At 39.7% G+C, this 21,332-nt stretch overlaps 1 protein-coding gene across 1 annotated transcript in view; it reads right to left on the reverse strand.

Moving 5' to 3' along the window:
- The window catches only part of LOC105522843 (double-stranded RNA-binding protein Staufen homolog 2-like), a 166,387-nt gene that overhangs the window by 130,368 nt on the left and 14,687 nt on the right, over window positions 1-21,332 (reverse strand). The window contains exon 3 of the mRNA XM_011957437.1: window positions 680-987. Within this exon, the coding sequence (XP_011812827.1) occupies window positions 680-987 (308 nt within the window). The remainder of the gene's footprint in view (window positions 1-679; window positions 988-21,332) is intronic.

Below are 21,332 nucleotides of genomic sequence, written 5' to 3' on the forward strand. Positions count from 1 at the left end.
ACCCAGTGAAACAGAATTGTTGGTAGCATCTGAGGCAGATGCTACCCTCCCTAGTCAGTTCAAAACATGATCCAGTAAAACAAATACACATTGTTATGCCTCAAACAACTATAAAGCATTTCATTATTCTTCAAATATCATGTTTAATTAACTCCTAAGGTAACAGACTTCTAGAATGTTGTATCTTAATGGTGTACCTGAATCAATACTAGCAACAGAATGCAAAATTCAAAACTACAATAAAGGTAAAATCATCATAAAAAGAAATTCAATCCTTATGTAAAAAAGGGAGAACTGAGTGTGAAATACTAACACCAAATGTCTGAAGGCAGAATTTTTGTTTGTGGAAGACAGAGTGAAGAGATAGATGCACCTAATCAAGACCAAGTGGAAGACAGTGAAGAGTATGAAAAATGCTTAAAAAAGAAAAAGAAAAAGAAGAAGGAAAATGGAGAAGAGACAGGCAGCAAAAGAATTACTAGACAGATAAAAAATAAGAGAAAATGAGGCATGTGCATACGGCTCTTTTTTTGTCTGTCCTTTGTGTTCCTAAATAACTTAAAATGTAAGTGGCATGTAGGCCATACTAGCAGGCAAGAATGAGCCTTGTGATGGATAGAGATGAAGGATCTGAGGCTAATGAATTGTTCTGTTTTTTGTTTTTGCTTTTAATTCATACCTGAAAGCCTTGAATCCTTGCTAAATATTCCAGTTGTTTTGAAGGCTGTACTGGAGAACAAGGGGGAGTAGGAGAACTTCCTTTTAAACCTATGGCTTCAGCTGTAGAAGATGTTCCGTTCATAAGGAGTTCCCTGGCAATTGTAGCTGAACTATTCGATGTGGGAGATATACTGAAGAAAGAGCTTGAAGGTTGGTTCATATCTTTGGGTGACAAATAGCCTAGAGTAGTGCCAGAGATTACTTTGTGGCGGCTGGCTTCCATCTCTTGATAAACATCAGGAGACAAATGAAGAATTCCTTTTGGAGCTATAAATAAAATGAAGAACACTGTTATTACACTTAAAATAATTAAAATAAAAACATGTTATAGTATTAACTCAATGGCTTTACTTGGTGTAGTTACAAAGAAATGAGAAATCCTGGCAATCAAGTATCTTTGTCATACTGTAGAGGCAACTGTAGTTTCTATCAAAAGGTGAATAATGTCTGTTTCAATTTTCCTAAAATTAGAAGTTTAAAAAATCCAAAAAAAGTGGTTTCAACGGGACTTGTGTGTAGTAGGGAAGCTATAAAGGGACAAGGGAAACTGATGTGTGAAAGTACACTGGGGGAGAAAATTGGGAATGTGCAGAGTCTTCACCCTGCATTTTAATATTTTATATCTCATAAAAGAGGCATGAAACCTCAACATATAGAGCAATTGAGGCACATCAGGTAAAATAAAGGCTTAATCAGACCAAATTTCTTTGGAGGTACAAATGCATATATTCAACAGCCCAGTGGTCCTCTCACCTCCACAAGGATGTCCCATAGACAACTCTAACTCACAAACACATAAAAAAGCAAATGGGTATCATCTCAAAACTAGCACTGTCTCTAACTTGCTTTGCTCATACCACCATGTGACTGCTCATGACCCAACCTAGACTCCTGGCAACCATCTCTGATTTACTCACAAGCAAGTAGTTATTATGTTGCTCAAACATCTCAAGAATTTGACCACTGCAGGGATTATCCAGTGCATTAATTCAAGCCAGGCCATGGACAGGTTCTGTCCTCTGTCCATCAAGAGGAGTGGGGGCTGTGTCATCAGCTGATGGAGCTCAAACCACACTAGAGAAGCACTTTCCTTTGACTATCATTTGTCTCAGAGAAGTTTCAAACCACATTTCAAACTGCTTATTCTAATGTCTTTTGATCAGGTATCAATAATTCTCAAATGATATTATCTTTTAAAATTATTGGTAAGTCACCACTCATAGAGATGTGCTCTGAGAGACACAACTTAATTCCCTGTTCTTGCCCCTTCTTCTCCTGATGCTAACCTTCTGATTCAAGCTTTCAGTGTTTCTCTGCTGCTGGTATTCTCAGTGTCCATTTCCCAAAATGTGTTCTATAACATAGTCCCCAAAGAAAATGGTTCCATGATAAATAAAAATTGAAAATAATGCAAATTACATAATACAAATGCCTTTTGAGAAATTAAAAATACACATTAGCATAGTGAAGAATCAGAAACCTCAAAGAACAAAAATCTGTTCAACTTGGTTTAACCCAGGATTCCCAAGTTTACTTTATGTCTAAGCCTTTAACATAGCATGAATAAAACATCTAACCCTTTGGGAAATGCTGGAGGCTAGCCCAACTCTCCTCTGACTGAGTCATTTCCAGTGACCTGTCTTTGAGATTGATGATCTTTTCTTCTGCTTGACATTGTCTGCTATTGAATCCCTCTGGTAAGTTTTTCAATTTATTGTATTTTTTAGCTCCATGCTTTCTACTTGGTACTTTTAAAAGTTTTCTTTTTGTTGAAATTCTCACTTTTTTTCATGCATTGTTCACCAGACCTCAGTGGGAATGTTTATAAGGATTACTTTGAATTCTCTCTCTGTCAGGTAAATTACGTATCTCCATTTCACTAGGGTCAGCTTCTTGAGATTTATCTCATTCCTTTATTTAGAAAACGTTTTCCTGTTTCTTCACTTTTCCATGATTCTCTGTGTTTGTGTCTGCACATTACATAAGACAACCACTTCCCCTAGGATTCATAAACTGGCCTCATACTGGAGAAGATCCTAACCAATCAGCCTGGACAGAGATTCTGGAGGCCTCTCAAACTTTTATGCTAATATAATCCACTTTCTTTGTTTTTGGCAGTCCCCAAGCATCAGTCCCTTGCTTGTCTCAGTCTCATCAGAGCTCTGAGACAAGCAAGACTGAAGCCAATTCTTCAGGCAACTCCCAGATAAGCTGGGTCATTGGATACATGGCACACCTCTTTGACTCTCCAGGAAAAAGTTAAAAGCTGGAGTTTTTCAACTATTAGCTTTGTGCTCGGCTGAGCAGAGGATGGTGACCACCACCACCAGCCATCTCTGTCTTCATTGGCCCCGGAGTTGCTAAAATACACCATGTCCTGTCAGCACTCTGAGACTTGCCAGACAGAAGCCAGTCTTTTGGGTAGCCCCAGAAAAGCTAAGGCATTGGATGTATAGTATACATCTTTCCCCTTCCAGGCAGAAAGAAGCTGGGAGCTGGGGGTGGGGGGTAGTTGTCTTGATTGTATGGCACTGCACTGTGGGTAGGGATTATGGCATGAGGGTATCTTGAATTTCCCTGCTAATTAAGATCTGGCTGGTTTCATGCTCACCTGGCATACAGGAACCTCTTAACTGGTTTCTGGATTTCTCACAAAGAAAATCTGTCTATAAATTATTATTGAATTGCTGTGTTCCAGGGCCTCCTATTCTACCATTTTGCCAAGGCTAGAACATTCTCTTACTTAAAGGTCTTTCGCCAGTTTATCAGTTACACTGTAGAACCCAAACTCCTTAGGATAACCTAGGAAGCCCTTAATAATCTGTCTCCTACTTATCTCTCTATCTTTGTCTACTAAATATTTCATGAAGATCCCATGCTCCAGTCACACAGATATATCCAATACTCCAGGCTGTCTGATCCCAACACATCTTTATTTCTATTATTCGATTACACACATGCACATACCCTCTTAGTTAAGCTCCAACTGCTACTGTGCTAGTTAAGCTTCAGGCATCCTACCAACCAATACTGCCTAGACCTCAAGTCATGCTCAGTCTATCAGGGGAGGAATGAAAATGGATAACACAATGTGATAGGGGTCTCACTAGAGATGGGTGGAGAGAGCAGTGGGAATGGGAAAGGAGAAGTGCTAAAAGCTCAGGGAAGGCTTGCTGGAGATGATGATGACAGTGAATTTCAAAGGATGAGGAGAATACAGCCAAGGAGGAAGAGGACTGATAACAGACGGCCACCAGGAGCAAGGGCAGGGAGCTGGAGAGTTTCTGTTCTAGGAAACCTCGGGCCATGCCTTATCACAAGAGCATACAGAGAGTCAGAATTGCAAATGCAGGTGGGGGCACACAGGGGCCAAGGTACAGGGAACTTTATCCTGATGCCATTAAGTATAAAAAAGTTTTGTAAGTATTTTTTAAAAATCTTTAAATAGCTTAAAATAATACAGACAGCCCTCTGCATGCATAAGTCCCATATCCCTGGATTCAACCAACTGTGGATAGAAAATATTTGCAAAGAGAAGCAACAACAACAACAAAAACAGAAAACCCCACACACAATAAAAAATAACAATGCAACAATAAAAAACAATACAAATTCAAAAACTAACATAATATAATAACTATTTACATAGCATTTACATCATATTTGATGTTGCATACTCTAGAGAAGATTTAAAGTATACTGGAATATGTGCATAGGTTATATGCATATATGATGTCATTTTCTATCAGGAACTTGAGCATCTGTGGATTTGGGTATCTATAAGGTGTCCTGAAACCAACTCTTCATGGATATCAAGGGATGACTGTATATCAATCCTATTTGATGTATTTTCTTTATTCCCTTATGTTAGCTTTCAAATTCTGTACGTTGACATGTGCTAGTTTTTTTATAATCAGGAAAAAATTTCAATATTTTTTTACAAGAAAACATTATGCACTGGAAAAAATTAAGATAAATTTCATCAGCCAGAGGACATTACTTTCAACATTTTGCTTTAAAGATATGTTTTTAATCCTGTTTTATTTATGCACTTTTTAGCTGTCGTTTACTTGAAAAAACAACTTAAATACATAGGAATACCGTATAATCCTGTCATTGTTTATAAAACAATATATTTCTACTGCTAATACTAAAAGTATAAAATTTCATTATATGAACTGTTTCTGTTTTTTGGTTTTTTTTTTTTTTTGAGACGGAGTCTCCCTCTGTCGCCCAGGCTGGAGTGCAATGGCGCGATCTTGGCTCACTGTAAGCTCCGCCTCCCAGGTTCAGGCCATTCTCCTGCCTCAGCCTCCTGAGTAGCTGGGACTACAGGCGCCTGCAACCACGCCCGGCTAATTTTTTGTATTTTTAGTAGAGACAGGGTTTCACTGCATTAGCCACTATGGTCTTGATCTCCTGACCTCGTGATCTGCCTGCCTCTACCTCCCAAAGTGCTGGGATTACAGGGAACTGTTTCTTTAAACAATTCCGTATCATTGGACATCTAATTTATCTCCAGTCTTTTGCAATTATAGACATAGTGATGAACATTCTTATAACTCAATTCTTATTCACATGAAAATTTATTTCCTCAAGTTAGAAGTGGAATTGCTAGTTGAAAGGATATTTTAGGGTTTTTGACACTAACAAATTGCCCTCCAAAGAAGTTGTACCAATATCAGACTCCCACAGAGACACATGAAAGCACCTTGTTTCCTATTTTGGTATTGGAAATTACTATTAAAAAATCTGAAGGCAGGGCACTGTGGTTCATGCCTGTAATCCCAGCACTTTGGGAGGCCAAAGCTGGCGAATCACAAGGTCAGGAGTTTGAGACCAGCCTGGCCAACATGGTGAAAACCTGTTTCTACTAAAAATACAAAAAATTAGCTGGACATAGTGGCGGGTGCCTGTAATCCCAGCTACTTGGGAGGCTGAGGCTGGAGAATCGCTTGAAGCCAGGAGGCGGAGGTTGCAGTGAGCCAAGATCGCACCACTGCACTCCAGCCCAGGCAACTTCGCCTCAAAAAATATATATATATTTGCCAGTTATCAACAGTAACAGAAAGCAGGTCAGTGATTGCCTGGGGAGTAGAGTTGACGGGAGTGATAGATTGCAAAAGGGCATGAGAAATCTTTTGGGGAGATGAAAATGTCAAGACTGATTAAACTGCAGACATTATGGGCAGTTTATCATACTTCAATTATACCTCAATAAAGTTGTAAAAAAAAAATTGCCAATTTGATAAATGGAGTGTCATATTACTGATTTTTGTTTTTTACTATCTGCATAAACATTATATATATTTTAAAGAATAACTTAAATGTTACAACTCTAACTTCTATACTCAATTTTAAAAAATCAAGAAACTTAACAGCATTACTTCAGTATTGTTATTATACAGGACTAATGGGTTTGCCAATAGCAATATTATAAAGCAACAAAAATGCTCTCCACAGTCTAGAGAGGCATTACCTCACAGCATAAGAATGTGGAGTTCAGGCTCTCTTATTCTACAGTAAAGCCTGAGTCGACTTTTCTTCACATATAAAGAAGATTACTTTCTACAGAGTTCAACTAACAGACTGGTCATAGAAATAGCATAAAGACATAGATTTATGTGGTCAAGAACTGAATGACTTTTAACTTGAACATCAGTAACAGTATTTGGATGGGTCATAATTCACTTAGGATCTTCCTGTTGTAAATTTAAGTTGCTTTACAATAGTATAAAGATCTACAAGTAGAATCAAAGACTAATTTAGGGTATGCGTATTTAAGGACCTTAAATTTATTTTGCCAATTAAGTGTCTCCCAAAAACCTACCCCAATTCATACTTCTATTAGTAGGATGTGACTGTTTTCCCACACTTCTCCCATGACGGGTTTTAGTTACTCTAAATAATCACGGCCACTCTACAATAATTCATTGTTAATTTATTTTTGTTCGGTTACTGCTCAGGATAAACTTTTTCTCATGTAACTACTTTAGGTCTGTGCCTTCTCTGACCTCAATTTTGCTCATGGACTTCAACTACTACACCTCCCTCGCTCAGGCTTGTAACGTCCATTATATTCATTCACCCTTTATCTGGAGAGGTCCTGAACCCATTCTGCCATGATCTATCTTTTGACCCTGATTTTCCCTTTGATGTTCCCATCTTGGTACAGCCTATAACCACAGTACACAGCTACAATGCAGATACATTATGGGCACTGTTCCAGTAGTACCTTACTTCTCATTTAATTCCCATAACAACCATATGAAATGGGCATGATTATTTTCCTTACAGATGAAAAATACTGAAGCATGGAGAAGATATGAAACTCTACCAAGGTCATACGGATAATAAGCAGCAATGCTAGAATTTGACTCCAGGCAGTCTGACTCTAGAGTTTGAATACTTAACCATTACATTAAATAGCCTCCTAAAAGAACAGGTAGGAAACTAAATGCAACATCCCACCAGCTCCAAACCCCTAGCTTAATCCAGTAAGTAAATGCCTGGGGTTTGCCCAGATTGGCTCCAAGGATGACCCATGTCATGATGGGTCATCATGATGTCCCTAGATGTTCCAGAGATAAGCTCACCAAAATCTCACTGAAGTATATGGAGTTTATACATGATTTTAAAGGTCTAAAGTTGCCAGGGACTGTGATATCTTATAAGAAATGCCCACTTGACATGTTTTTGCTCAGTAGATCTGTGCTTCTTTCAGATGGGTATGTGAATCCTCTGGCATACAAATCTTCCTGGAGCATCTTTATGGAGCTCCAGTTATTACGGAAGAGTTGAAGAGGGAGTTCCGAATTAGAGAACTCTTAAAAGGTTTTATAAGCGAACTCCAGAACCTTGCCTTTCAATGATCACTGATGTCATAACTCTTTCAGAGATGCTGAAGAAGATAAATGTTTATGAGTAGCAAGTGGTATCAGAGGTATTAAAACACAGTAAGCCAATGCAGCAAGAAAGATAATGCCACTGATCCAAATGGTTAATGCCACTCCACTGGAACTCCCAGTTTCTCTCAACGTCCTTGGAATAGGCATAGCTATTTCACAATAAAATAATTTCTTTTCATTTTTCACAGCAAAGCTTTGAAAAAAAAATCTTTGTTTCCATTGTCAGCTTGAATTTATGCCTCAATAATGTTGGACTATAAATTTGTTTATAAATACCCAACTATCCAATAATACTCAAGCTCACTTTGCTACAGTGAATTTTTCACAATAAAAAATTATAATTAAAAATTCTTAAGAACTAATGAATAGACAATTCTCAAAAGAAGATATACAAATGGCCAACAAACATGAAAAAATGCTCAGCATCACTAATGATCAGGGAAATGCAAATCAAAACCACAATGCAATACCACCTTACACCTGCAAGAATGGCCATAATCGAAAAATAAAAAAATAGTACATGTTGGCATGGGTACAGTGAACAAGGAACACTTCACCACTGCTGGTGGGAATGTAAACTGGTAAAACCACTATGGAAAATAGTGTGGAGACTCCTTAAAGAACTAAAAGTAGAGCTGCCATTTGATCCAGCAATCCCATTATTGGCTATCTACCCAGAGAAAAAGAAGTCATTATACACAAAATATACTTGCACATGCATGTTTATAGCTGCACAACTCACAATTGCAAAACTGTGGAATCAACCCAAATGCCCATCAATCTATGAGTGGGTAAAGAAACTGTGAGATTCTATATATATAATCTCACATATATATGTGATATATCATAAAAAGGAATAAATTAATGGCATTCGCAGTGACCTGGATGAGAGTGGAGACTATAGTTCTAAGTGAAGTAACTCAGGAATGGAAAACCAAACATTGTATGTTCTCACTCATAAGTGGGAGTTAAGCTATGAGGATGCAAAGGCATAAGAATGACACAATGGGCTTTGGGGACTCAGAGGGAAAGGGTGGGAAGTGGGTGAGGGATAAAAGACTACACAAAGGGTGCAGTGTATACTGCTTGGGTGATGGGTGCAGCAAAATCTCACAAATCACCACTAAAGAACTTACTCATGTAACCAACCACCACCTGTTCCACCAATAACCTATGGAAATAAAAAAATAAAATAAAATAAAGCAAACAGAACAAAAAGGAATGGAATGGGATCCCTGAAATTCTAAATCATGCCAAACCTCTAGGACCTCAAACAGCTATAAATTCAAGACTTATGGTCCAGCCTGGTATACATTTTAAATCAATGGACAGAAATTACACCAAGGATAATTTATGGCCATTAAAGGAGATCATTCAAACTCCAAAAAAAAAAAAAAATTCTTAAGAACTAGAAGCAGGGGCTTCTGGTTCAAAACTGCTAATGTGAGAAAAGTATGGACAATAGCATGATTATCCATCTTCAGTGATTTTTAAAAATCATTTATATGAGAACTGGTAGGCTCCAAGTAAGGTCTGCAGTCTAGTTCATTGTATTATGACAATTTCCTGGTTTTGAAAACGTACCATAGTTATATATGACATCACCACTGGACGAAGTTGAGTGACGGGTACATGCAACCTCTTTGTACCATTCTTACAACTTCTTGTAAGCCTATCATTATTACACTTTTAAAAGTTTTTTTTGAAAGCACCGTTTTACGCTGCTCTGGGCCTCTCCCTCAATATAGAGATCCCGGAACAGGGTAGTGCTGGGGACACCAAAGTGGGAAGGACTGGCGGTAGCACCAGTCCTACATATAGCCCTGAGGATAAGCAGGGCTGGCACTGGCAATGCCTGCTCCTTGACAACTTTGCTCACAGCCTTTGCCTAATGCACAGGCCCTGGCTCCCCAGGCTCTAGGTGCTTGACTTTTAGCTACATGAAAGCAAGGACGATCCTGATGGCAGCGTGGGCCTCATAGCCGGGACCTTGTTCTCTCCCAGGGTAGCCTGAGGCCACGTATTAGGTAAGAGTACATGTGACCCAAGGGAGCCTACTGGACCACCATGGTCATGTACCTGAAGGTCAGGGACAGGTGGAATGCATGCTTGGCATGATCTTTAGCTACTAGACTGATGTGAGCTACAGAAGTCCCCCTTCCTGCTGCCCTGTTGTTGGGATCAAATGGAACACGTAGTATTTGTATGTGACTCCACCTCTTCTTTACATACAGCTCACTGCCAATCTGGTCTTCCAGCTGAGACCCTCAGACCCTTAGTTCTGCCTAATTTTTAAGCCAAATATACAGTACTTATGAAGTCAAAAATCAACAATGCAAAATTTCAAATAAACTCTTGTGGACAACTAAAAAGAGAAAATGTTGGCTAAGAGCAAAACAATGAAAACAATTAAAAAAATAGTTAAATAATTTGTTAGAGGTTTCTTCTTAAGATCAGTTTCAGAATCATCTTGGAAACAAAAAAGAGACACTAAAAAAACAGTCATTACGAAACAGAATTTTTTTTTTTTTTTTTTGAGACAGAGTCTCGCTCTGTTGCCCAGGCTGGAGTGCAGTGGCGCGATCTCGTCTCACTGCAAGCTCCGCCTCCCAGGTTCACGCTATTCTCCTGCCTCAGCCTCCCGAGTAGCTGGGACTACAGGCGCCCGCCACCACGCCCAGCGAGTTTTATACATTTTTAGTAGAGACGAGGTTTCACCGTGTTAGCCAGGATGTTCTCAATCTCCTGACCTCATGATCCACCCACCTCGGCCTCCCAAAGTGTTGGGATTACAGACGTGAGTCACCACACCCGGCCAAAATGATGCATTTTAATGTGCTCAAAAAGAATAACCTGAAGAGTGGTGAAATTAACCTTGCTCTTACCCTTAAAGTTGAACAGAAGCACTGATTTTGTTAATTTGTGCATTTTATTTTATTTTATTTTATTTTTTGCTACATTTGCTACAAGCTCCGCCTCCCGGGTTTACGCCATTCTCCTGCCTCAGCCTCCAGAGTAGCTGGGACTACAGGCGCCCGCCACCTCACCCGGCTAGTTTTTTGTATTTTTTAGTAGAGACGGGGTTTCACCGTGTAGACCAGGATGGTCTTGATCTCCTGACCTCGTGATCCGCCCGTCTCGGCCTCCCAAAGTGCTGGGATTACAGGCTTGAGCCACCACGCCCGGCCGTGAAGGGTTCTTAATTTGGTGAATGTTTATTAATAAAATTACTGGCCGGTGCGGTGGCTCAAGCCTGTAATCCCAGCACTTTGGGAGGCTGAGACGGGCGGATCACGAGGTCAGGAGATCGAGACCATCCTGGCTAACACGGTGAAACCCCGTCTCTACTAAAAAATACAAAAAACTAGCCGGGAGAGGTGGCGGGCGCCTGTAGTCCCAGCTACTCGGGAGGCTGAGGCAGGAGAATGGAGGAAACCCGGGAGGCGGAGCTTGCCGTGAGCTGAGATCTGGCCACTGCACTCCAGCCCGGGCGACAGAGCGAGACTCCGTCTCAAAAAAATAAATAAATAAAATAAAATAAAATTACTGACAAAGAACTTTTCAGGAAGATGTTTGCCTTTTGGTGAACACAGTACCAAAGGGAAAACGCACTTAGTCCAGTCTTGCCCCCAAAAAGGCAGAATCCCAGGTCATGACACAGCATCCAGCACACCTCCGAGAGGAAGGTGGAGGAATACAAAATAGTAAATAATACATATTCCTCAAAACACTAAAAATGAACAGAAACAACAGCAATAAAGGTTCTTCAAAAATGTTTTAAAGATCAATTTATGATGAACTGGGAAATGCCTTTGGAAAGCTTGTACCTTAGTCAAATAAAAGTGTGAGTGAGTTTTCAAATTCAGGACTGGCTGCTATTTTTTCTTTAAAACAGGAAAATGAAAAGCATGTGATATCAAAGAATATGAACCTGGTTATGGTGAATAAATTCATCATTCATCTTTTTTTTTTTAAACCTTACACAAATGTAGTAATTTACACTTTTGCCAGAAATTTTATTTAACAAGAAGATTCTGGAGCCCAAAATGAGTCATGCAAATCAAAGAACAGTCTGGCACAGGCGTTATTAATAGTGATACAAGGGTCCCTAAATAGTTTGAAATAGGTTGACTTCACAACAAGGGCAGTGCACATTGTATATGACTCAGAGTCAATATGGTGCATGGAAGTGATTGGGGAGTTCAGGAACTCCCCAGAAGCACATTTACCACTCATCTTAATAACAAGGAAGATTACACTTAGTTGGCTTATTTAGTAGAAATTCTTTTCAAGGCTCAGCTTTTCAATAAAGATACACTGTGACTACTTCTACCAAGTAAGACAAAAAAGTTGCTGTGAAAATGATGTTTGAGAGCAGCTTGTGAGGATAATGAGTCATCTTCAATTTTTAGTTTATTTAAGTGGGGTTAAAATGCTGCTCGTAAAATAAAGATCACTCTTGGTTGTTTCTTCTCAGAAAAACTCCATTAGTTATGATTTCCCTAAGACAGAAAAACACCAAAAATTGGATTAAACAAGTCTGACATATGACACAAGTGACCTGATCTCTCAGCAGGAAGAAACACATACTGAAATGTCTACCGCAACAGCTTCCAAACACTGCACCACAACTCCTCTGCCAGGATTCCTATTGCTTGTTCCAAATGCTTTGCATATATTAGTTTAGTAATCCTCACAATGACCCCCAAGAAGTAGGGACTATGAATATCCCCATTTTACACTTAAAGGCCCTGAAACACAGGTAATATGACTGGCTTAAAGTCACAGCCACCAAGTGGCAGGTGTTGGGGCCAGTATCCAGGCATCTGGCTACAGTCAGCACATATACTACCTTTCAGTAGTAAAACAAATAACAAACCAAGAACTACTGTTCTTATATCTATACATTTAAGAAGTTCTGGGCATTTGGATTCTTGAAACATTCTAACACCATGATAGAGACAAGAAACTGTCAAGATATTGAACTTCATTTCTTCATTTCAGACCTATTTTCTAGGCTCGATGAACCTCACTCTCTCCTCTCATAGTAAAAGTAAAGATGGAGGCCAGTGCAGTGGCTCACACCTGTGATCCCAACACTTTGGGAGGCCAAGGCAGGAGGATCACTTGAGGCCACAAGTTTAAAACCAGCCTGAGCTATACAGTAAGCAGCTGTCTCCACAAAAAATTAAAACTTTAGCTGGGCATGGTGGCATGCACCTGTAGTCCCAACTACTCAGGAGGCTGAGGCAGGAGGATCCCTTGAGCAGAGGAGTTCAAGTCTGCAGTGAACTGTAATGGCATCTCTGCACTCCAGGTTGGACACACTGTCTCTTTAAAAATGACAGAAAGAGAGAGACAGACTGATTGAGATTTTCTCATTGTAAAACCACCCATTGGGAAAAATATAAAAATAATGCACTTGGCCATTTTCACAATTCTGTTTGTGGGAAGAGAGTAACTTCAAATATTAGGTTCACATAAAGAAAAACTTAAGTACAGCCTTAGGATGAAACAACTTAACCCACAAAACACTTTCTTACGATTCTCCTTATATGATCTAATTATGATTTAACAATTTACTACAAATTAGTCTATATATTATTCAGAAACTTATGGAAGATTCCACAATACTGTTAATAAACACAACTAACTGGAATTGTATAAACTGTACTGGGCGGGGTGCAGTGGCTCACACCTACAATCAGCACTTTGGAAAGCTAAGGCAGCAAGGGCTGCTTGAGCTCAGGAGTTTAAGACCAGCCTGGGCAATACAGCAAAACCTCATTTCAAAAACTATATTTTTTAAATAAAAAAAATATATATTAAGTACTTATCCAAAAATGAACAGAAACAACAGCAATAAAGGTTCTTCAAAAATGTTTTAAAGATCAATTTATGATGAACTGGGAAATGCCTTTGGAAAGCTTGTACCTGAGTCAAATAAAAGTGTGAGTGAGTTTTCAAATTCAGGACTGGCTGCTATTTTTTCTTTAAAACAGGAAAATGAAAATTTTTAAATTTTCTTGTAAAAATAACAAATTCACTTTTTAGAACCAGGAAATAAGCAGCCTAGCAAGGAAGAAAATTTAGACAAAACACACCTTAGTCCAGCCAAATACACACAAAAAAACCCTGTTCTCCCACTTTTATCTATGTATCAAAGGCAGAGAGGGACTTTCACCCTTGCAAAGCTGTAACAAGTCTCCCCAACTTCCCTGATGTGGTAGTGTCAGAAAAAACTGAGTAGTGTCAGTGGAGATCATGTAGGGACACTAAACTTCTACCCCTACCTAGCAGTAATAGGATCCTCCCTCCCCTCCGTGCTGGAGTGGTGTCAGGAGAGAATAAAGGAGAATCAGAACTAGTGGGAACAATGTCACCTCACTATGGTGTCAGTGGAGACCATATGGGGACCATAATTTCCACTCAATCCAGGGTTGGGGGTGGGGGAGATGGTATGGCTATAACAGCGCAACATGAGGGACTGTTATGGTGACAGGACTGTTCTGTATCATATTTATATTAATACCTTAGTTGTGATATTGTACTATAGTTCTGCAAGATGTTACCAGAGATAAACAAGGCAAAGTGTCCACAGCATCTCTTTGTATTTTTACAACTGCATGTGCATCTACAATTTTCTCAAATTAAAATTTTTATTAATTATGTTTTAATTTATCGTAGAGACAGGATCTTGCTATGTTGCCCAGGCTGGTCTTAAGCTCCTGGCCTCTCACTTCAACCTCCCAAAGCATTGGGATTACAGGTGTGAGCTACCATGCCTGGCCATCAAAATAAAAAGTTTAATAAAAAAGAAGTCTTGGGTGACACCAACAAGAGGGTAGAACAGGAAGTCCCAGCCCTTATTCCTCACTCATACATTGATTTAACAATGACATACAGACCAAAATACCTTTTTGAGAATTCCAGAATCCAGTTAAGAAGTTGCAGTACCCCAGAGGAGCACAAAGCCAAGAACGGCCACACTGAAACATGTTAAGAACAATTTCACTTTACCCACACCAGCCCCCTAAGTCAGCATAGCTTAGTGCCAGGAGACAGCATTCCAGATCACAACTTCTCCCTTGGGGTAAAGATCAGTAGAATGTGCATCCAACATTTTAGGTTTCGAAGGGCTTCCCAAAGGACTAATTTTTGTCTTGCTTCACTTGGAGTGCTGACAGAGCCAGTGTATTTTGAATAGCTTGGATATTTAGTTTTCCCAGCACCATTTGTTGAAAATGTGGTACCATACAGCATGGAATACTATGCAGCCATAAAAAAGAATGAGATCATATCCTTTGCAGGGACATGGATGGAGCTGGAGGCCATTACCCTTAGCAAACTAACACAGGAACAGAAAATCAAATACTGCCTGTTCTCACTTATAAATAGGAGCTAAATTATGAGAACACATGAACACAGAGAGGGGAACAACACACACTGGAGCCTATCGAAGGGTAGAAGGTGGAGGGTGGAAAGAGGTAGAGGATCAGGAAAAATAACTAACAGGTACTAGGCTTCATACCTGGCTGATGAAATAATCTGTATAACAAGCCCCCACGACACAGTTTACCTATATAACAAACCTGCACGTGTACCCCTGAACTTAAAAAAAGAAAGTTAAAAAAAAGAAAATATACTCAGTGGGTCCTCAAATAATGTTGTTTTGTTCAACATCATTTTGTTATAATATTGATGAGAAAAAAATCAAATCCCACCTGGGGCCACCGTCTTATGTGGAGTTCTCATGTTCTGCCCATATCTGCGTAAGTTTTCTCCAGATCCTCCAGTTTCATCCCACACTTAAAAGATATGCACATTAGGTTCACTGGCAGGTCTAAGTTGTCCCAGTATGAGTGTCGTGTATGTGTGTGTGTATGTGTGTGTGTGTGCACGTGCGCATGCATGCATGCACGTACGCACACATGTCCTGGTATGGAATGGCACCTGTCCAGAGTTGGTTCTTGCCTCTGCTCCCTAAGCTGCTAGAATAGGCTCTGACCAACCTCAATCCTGAATTGTAACAAGTGGGTTAGAAAATGAATGACTGAATGAATATAAATTAATGTAAAATCAAAATCTGTAAAATGCATGATAATCATATAATAGGGTTTGGCTCTGTGTCTGTACCCAAATCTCATGTGGAATTGGAATTCCCAGTGTTGGAGGAGGGGCCTGGTGGGAGGTGATTGAATCATGGGGGCAGACTTCCCCCTTGCTGTTCTCCTGATACAGTTTTCACAAGATCTGCCTGTTTGAAAGTGTGTAGTGCCTCTTGCTCTCTCTCTCTCCTGCTGGCCATGTGAATATGTGCTTGCTTCCCTTTTGCCATCTCCCACAATTGTAAGCTTCCTGAGGCCTTCCCAGAAGCAAAATCCTGAACAGCCTCCAGAACCATTAGCCAATTAAACCTCTTTTCTTTATAAATTACTCAGTCTCAGATATGTCTTTATAGCACTGCAAGAACAGACGAATACATCACACAAATGCACAACAATAAACAACACAGTACGCAAGTGTTCAGTGAGCCCACCATATTTGTTATTGTTTGTTTTTGAATTGTGTGGTGGTAGGAAGTACTCCTTATAATTTTCACTTTGCAAACATTTATTCTTCGATTTAACCCACCACCACTATGACTGCCATCACTCACATTGAGTAAACAATTATCTTGTTTTTATTAAACTTTCTTAATTGTATATGTAAGCTCATTATTTATTTCAATGTTTAATACTGCAATTTGGGTCTTTATTGAGAAGTCTGGTGATATTTCTCTAATCACAAATATGTTATAAGAACTTAACTCTTGTTTATATCAATCAACCTATGGTAAAACTGATTTGTTATATGTCATTTCACTTAAAGTAGTGGTTTCCAAGAACCTATGAATGATTGTAATTAATTTTTGTTAACGGTAAAGCAAAAAAAGAAGTCTAATGTTCTGTATTAACACAAAATGTAATAAAGTAAAAACAACAATAGGACATTGGTAAATGCAGCAGACTAGAGCCCAGCTAACTGGGTTTGAGTTGAGGCAGCAGATATTCTCCTTATCATGTTTTCTTCATCTGTAAAATGAATTAGTCTTAAGGAACTTGAAAATCTCTTTCGGCTCTAATAATCTATGAATCATCTTAACACGAACCAGAAAGCTTGGAATAAAAGAACACACTTGAATAACATCACCCAAAAAGCCTGTTGAGTGTTTTTTAAATTTGACTATTACTAAAGTTTTTAAATCTTAAGCAAAATCAAGTAATGTAGATGGCTGTGTCACTGATGTAATAATAGTTAAAACAAACATTTCACAGCTTCTCAGCCATTTAGTGCTTTTACATGATCCACCCAAATATCAATCTGGTATCTGAAACAATAATTTGAACATTTTCCATGTAATAAAACATCTTAAATGTTTTATAAAAAATCCTGGTACATGACATATAAAACATTCTTTCAAAATAATGCATACTTAATTTTAGTGGAATTTCTTAAAAACACTATTCTCTTTTTTTCCTTTAACTACTAGCAAATGATATATCTAGAAATAAAGGTGCTGTCTAGTGGCAACTGCAGAGACCCTGGAGTCAGAAGACATGAGTTCAAGTCTTCACTACCTTTAACTAAGAGTGTCTTTAGACCTATTATAAAAACAACTGAGTCTCAATTTTCCTGTATATAAAACATGAGGCTGGACATTCTCCAACCTTTTCACACTTAGGACTCCTTATGTTGTTTTTCTTCTATGCATACCATGCTTAAAGGATCTGTCTTTCAGACAGACTGCATTTATTAAGTAATAATAAATCATTTTTCCAAGACTGCCAACCTGAGATTCAGAATATCTTGAGGTCTGAATTCAAATAAAATTCTAACCCAAAGCAAAGCAATCTACTAAGAGTAACTGTATTATTTACATTAGGTTGCTGAAATACTAATTATTCACCATTATTATATTGAGTCCAACAATACCACGCTGAGTGTCTCAGGTCTGGATGATACATAAATTCCTAGAATTCTAATTGTTATATGTTATAAACTACTCAAAAGATCATTAATACAGTGGGGGAAAGAAGTGAAAATGTAATTCTTTCATTTGCTCAAATACTGAGCACCAACAATGCCAGATACTGTGCTATATGCTTTGCTTTTTAAGATTTAAAAAAAAGGCCTGTAATCCCAGCACTTTGAGAGGCCGAGGTGGGCAGATCACCTCAGGTCAGGAGTTCGAGACTAGCCTGACCAACATGGAGAAACCCCATCACTACTAAAAACACAAAATTAGCCAGGCGTGGTGGCACATGCCTGTAATCTCAGCTACTTGGGAGGCTGAGGCAGGAGAATCACTTGAACCCGTGAGGCGGAGGTTGTGGTGAGCCAAGATTGCACCATTGCACTCCAGCCTGGGCAATAAGAGCAAAATTCCATCTCAAAAGAAAACCACAAAAAACAAAGATTTAAAAAATTGATATTTTTTTTTCAAATAACACTTGTCTCTTATTTTGTATTTTTTTTAAATGATGTCTCACTCACTCTGTGGTCCAGGCTGCAGTGGTACAATCTGTGCTCACTGCAACCTCCACCTCCCAGGTTCAAGCAATTCTCCTGCCTTGGCCTCCTGAGTAGTTGGAATTACAGGCATGTGCCACACCATGCCTGGTAAATTTTCGTATTTTTAGTAGAGATGGAGTTTCACCGTGTTGGCCAGGCTGATCTCAAACTCCTGACCTCAAGTAATCTGCCCATTTCAGCCCCCGAAGTGCTGGGATTACAGGCATCCCATCTTTTCTTATTTGCTGGGTTGGGGGGAGTGGGGAGTTGGGTGGGATGGTGGTGTTTATATATGGACTCGTCTTTCAAGAAGCAATTTCATCTTTAAAAACTACTGAAATCATCAATAATATCGAAAAGGGTACAACATAGTGAATAAATACTTTCTAAACAAATGGAAGAATGAATGATGCATTAACATTACACAAATAAGTTTCAGGGAAACTATCCACACTGCCTTCCTGAACCTTAATAGTTTTCAACCATATAGTTAGTTCCCTGTTGCTTCTTTTAGTGCTTCATAATTGATGCTCTGACTACTCTGACACCTCTTATTTCTGTTGCCAAGCAAGGAGATTTTTGTCTTTTCAATTACTTGTACTCCATGTAGTATGTGTAAGAAGATTATAGACCAAGTACATTTTTATTCACATTTGTTTAAACACACATTGCTTTAAACTGACTCATGTTAAAACACAAGAAACACTCAATGATTAAGCTGGGTGCAGTGGCTCATGCCTATAATTCTTAACACTTCGGGAAGCCAAGGCAGGATGACTTGAGGCCAGGAGTTTGAGACAAGCCTGAGCAACTCCGCAAGACTTTGTCTCTAGCTGGGGTGGGGGAGAAAAAAAGCTGGGTGTGGTGGCATGTGCCTGTAGAATTAGCTACTTGAAAGGTTGAGGCAAGAGGATCCCTTGAGCCCAGGAGTTCAAGTCTGCAATGAGCTATGATCATGCCACTGTACAACTGACAGAAATTTGCAAACAGCGTGAGACCCTGTCTCAAAAAAAAAAAAAAAAAGACAACGATTAAAACTGGCACATAAATAGTTAGATGAACAGAGGAGAATAGAAAGTCTGGAATAATGCCAAGTTCATAATCTTAGTATATGGTTAAGAGTGAAGTCTCGATGCAGTGGGGAATAAAGTTGGGTCCATACCTTCAGTATAAATAACAGACAGATCAAGACTTCAACATTTCAAAAAATGAAACTATAAAAAGTTCCAGAAGATAATTTAAAAGAAATGTTTTGATTGGAGGTTCCAAGATGGCCAAATAGGAACAGCTCCAGTCTGCAGCTCCCAGCGTAAGTGATGCGGAAGACAGGTGATTTCTGCATTTCCAACTGAGGTACCGGATTCATCTCACTGGGGCTTGTCAGACAGTGGGTGCAGCCCACGGAGGAGGGCAGGGCATCATCTCACCCAGGCAGCACAAAGGGTCAGGGAATTCCCTTTCCTAGCAAAGGGAAGCTGTGACAGACGGTACCTGGAAAATCAGGACACTCCCACCCTAATACTGCGCTTTTCCAAGTCTTAGCAAACGGCTCACCAGGAGATTATATCCTATGCCTGGCTCGGAGGGTCCCATGCCCACAGAGCCTCGCTCACTGCTAGCACAGCAGTCTGAGATCAAACTGCAAGGTGGCAGTGAGGCTGGGGGAGGAGCGTCCACCACTGCTGAGGCTTGAAAAAAAACAAAGCAGCCAGGAAGTTTGACCTGGGTGGAGCCCACTGCAGCTCAAGGAGGCCAGCCTGCCTCTGTAGACTCCACCTCTTGGGGCAGGGCACAGCTAAACAAAAGGCAGCAGAAACTTCTGTAGACTTAAACGTCCCTGTCTGATAGCTTTAAAGAGAGTACTGGTTCTCCCAGCACAGAGTTTGAGATCTGAGAATGGACAGACTGCCTCCTCAAGTGGGTCCCTGACCCCGAGGAGCCTAACTGGGAAATACCTCCCAGTAAGGGTCGACTGACACCTCATACATCCGGGTGCCCCCTGAGACGAAGGTTCCAGAGGAAGGATCAGGCAGCAACACTTCTGCAATATTTGCTATTCTGCTGACTCTGCTGGTGATATCCAGGCAAACAGGGTCTGGAGTAGACCTCCAGCAAACTCCAAAAACCTGCAGCTGAGGGTCCTGATTGTTGGAAGGAAAACTAACAAACAGAAAGGACATCCACACCAAAACTCCACCTGTACGTCACCATGATCAAAGACCAAAGGTAGATAAAACCAAAGATGGGGAGAAACCAGAGCAGAAAAGCTGAAAATTCTAAAAATCAGAACATCTCTTCTCCTCCAAAGGAATGCAGCTCCTGGCCAGCAATGGAACAAAGCTGGACAGAGAATGACTTTGACGAGCTGACAGAAGGCGGCTTCAGACGATCAGTAACAACGAACTTCTCTGAGGTAAAGGAGGATGTTCGAACTCATTGCAAAGAAGCTAAAAACCTTGAAAAAACATTAGACGAATGGCTAACTAGAATGAACACTGTAAAGAACACCTTAAATGACTTGATGGAGCTGGAAACCATGGCACAAGAACTATGTGATACATGCATGAGCTTCAGTAGCTGATTTGATCAAGTGGAAGAAAGGGTATCAGTGATTGAAGATCAAATGAATGAAATGAAGTGAGAAGAGAAGTTTAGAGAAAAAAGAGTAAAAAGAAATGAACAAAGCCTCTAAGAAATATGGGACTATGAGAAAAGACAAAATCTACATCTGATTGGTGTACCTGAAAGTAACAGGGAGAATGGAACCAAGTTGGAAAACACTCTGCAGGATATTATCCAGGAGAACTTCCCTAACCTAGCAAGGCAGGCCAACATTCAAATTCAGGAAATACAGAGAACACCCCAAAGATACTCCTTGAGAAGAGGAATTCCAAGACACAAAATTGTCAGATTCACCAAAGCTGAAATGAAGGAAAAAATGTTAAGGGCAGCCAGAGAGAAAGGTCGGGTTACCCAGAAATGGAAGCCCACCAGACTGACAGTAGATCTATCGGCAGAAATTCTCCAACCCAGAAGAGAGTGGAGGCCAATATTCAACATTCTTAAAGAAAATAATTTTCAACCCAGAATTTCATATTCAGCCAAACTAGGCTTCATAAGTGAAGGAGAAATAAAATCCTTTACAGACAA

The sequence above is a fragment of the Colobus angolensis genome, unplaced genomic scaffold, assembly GCF_000951035.1.
Source record: "Colobus angolensis palliatus isolate OR3802 unplaced genomic scaffold, Cang.pa_1.0 Scaffold440, whole genome shotgun sequence".
Classification (NCBI taxonomy): domain Eukaryota; kingdom Metazoa; phylum Chordata; class Mammalia; order Primates; family Cercopithecidae; genus Colobus; species Colobus angolensis.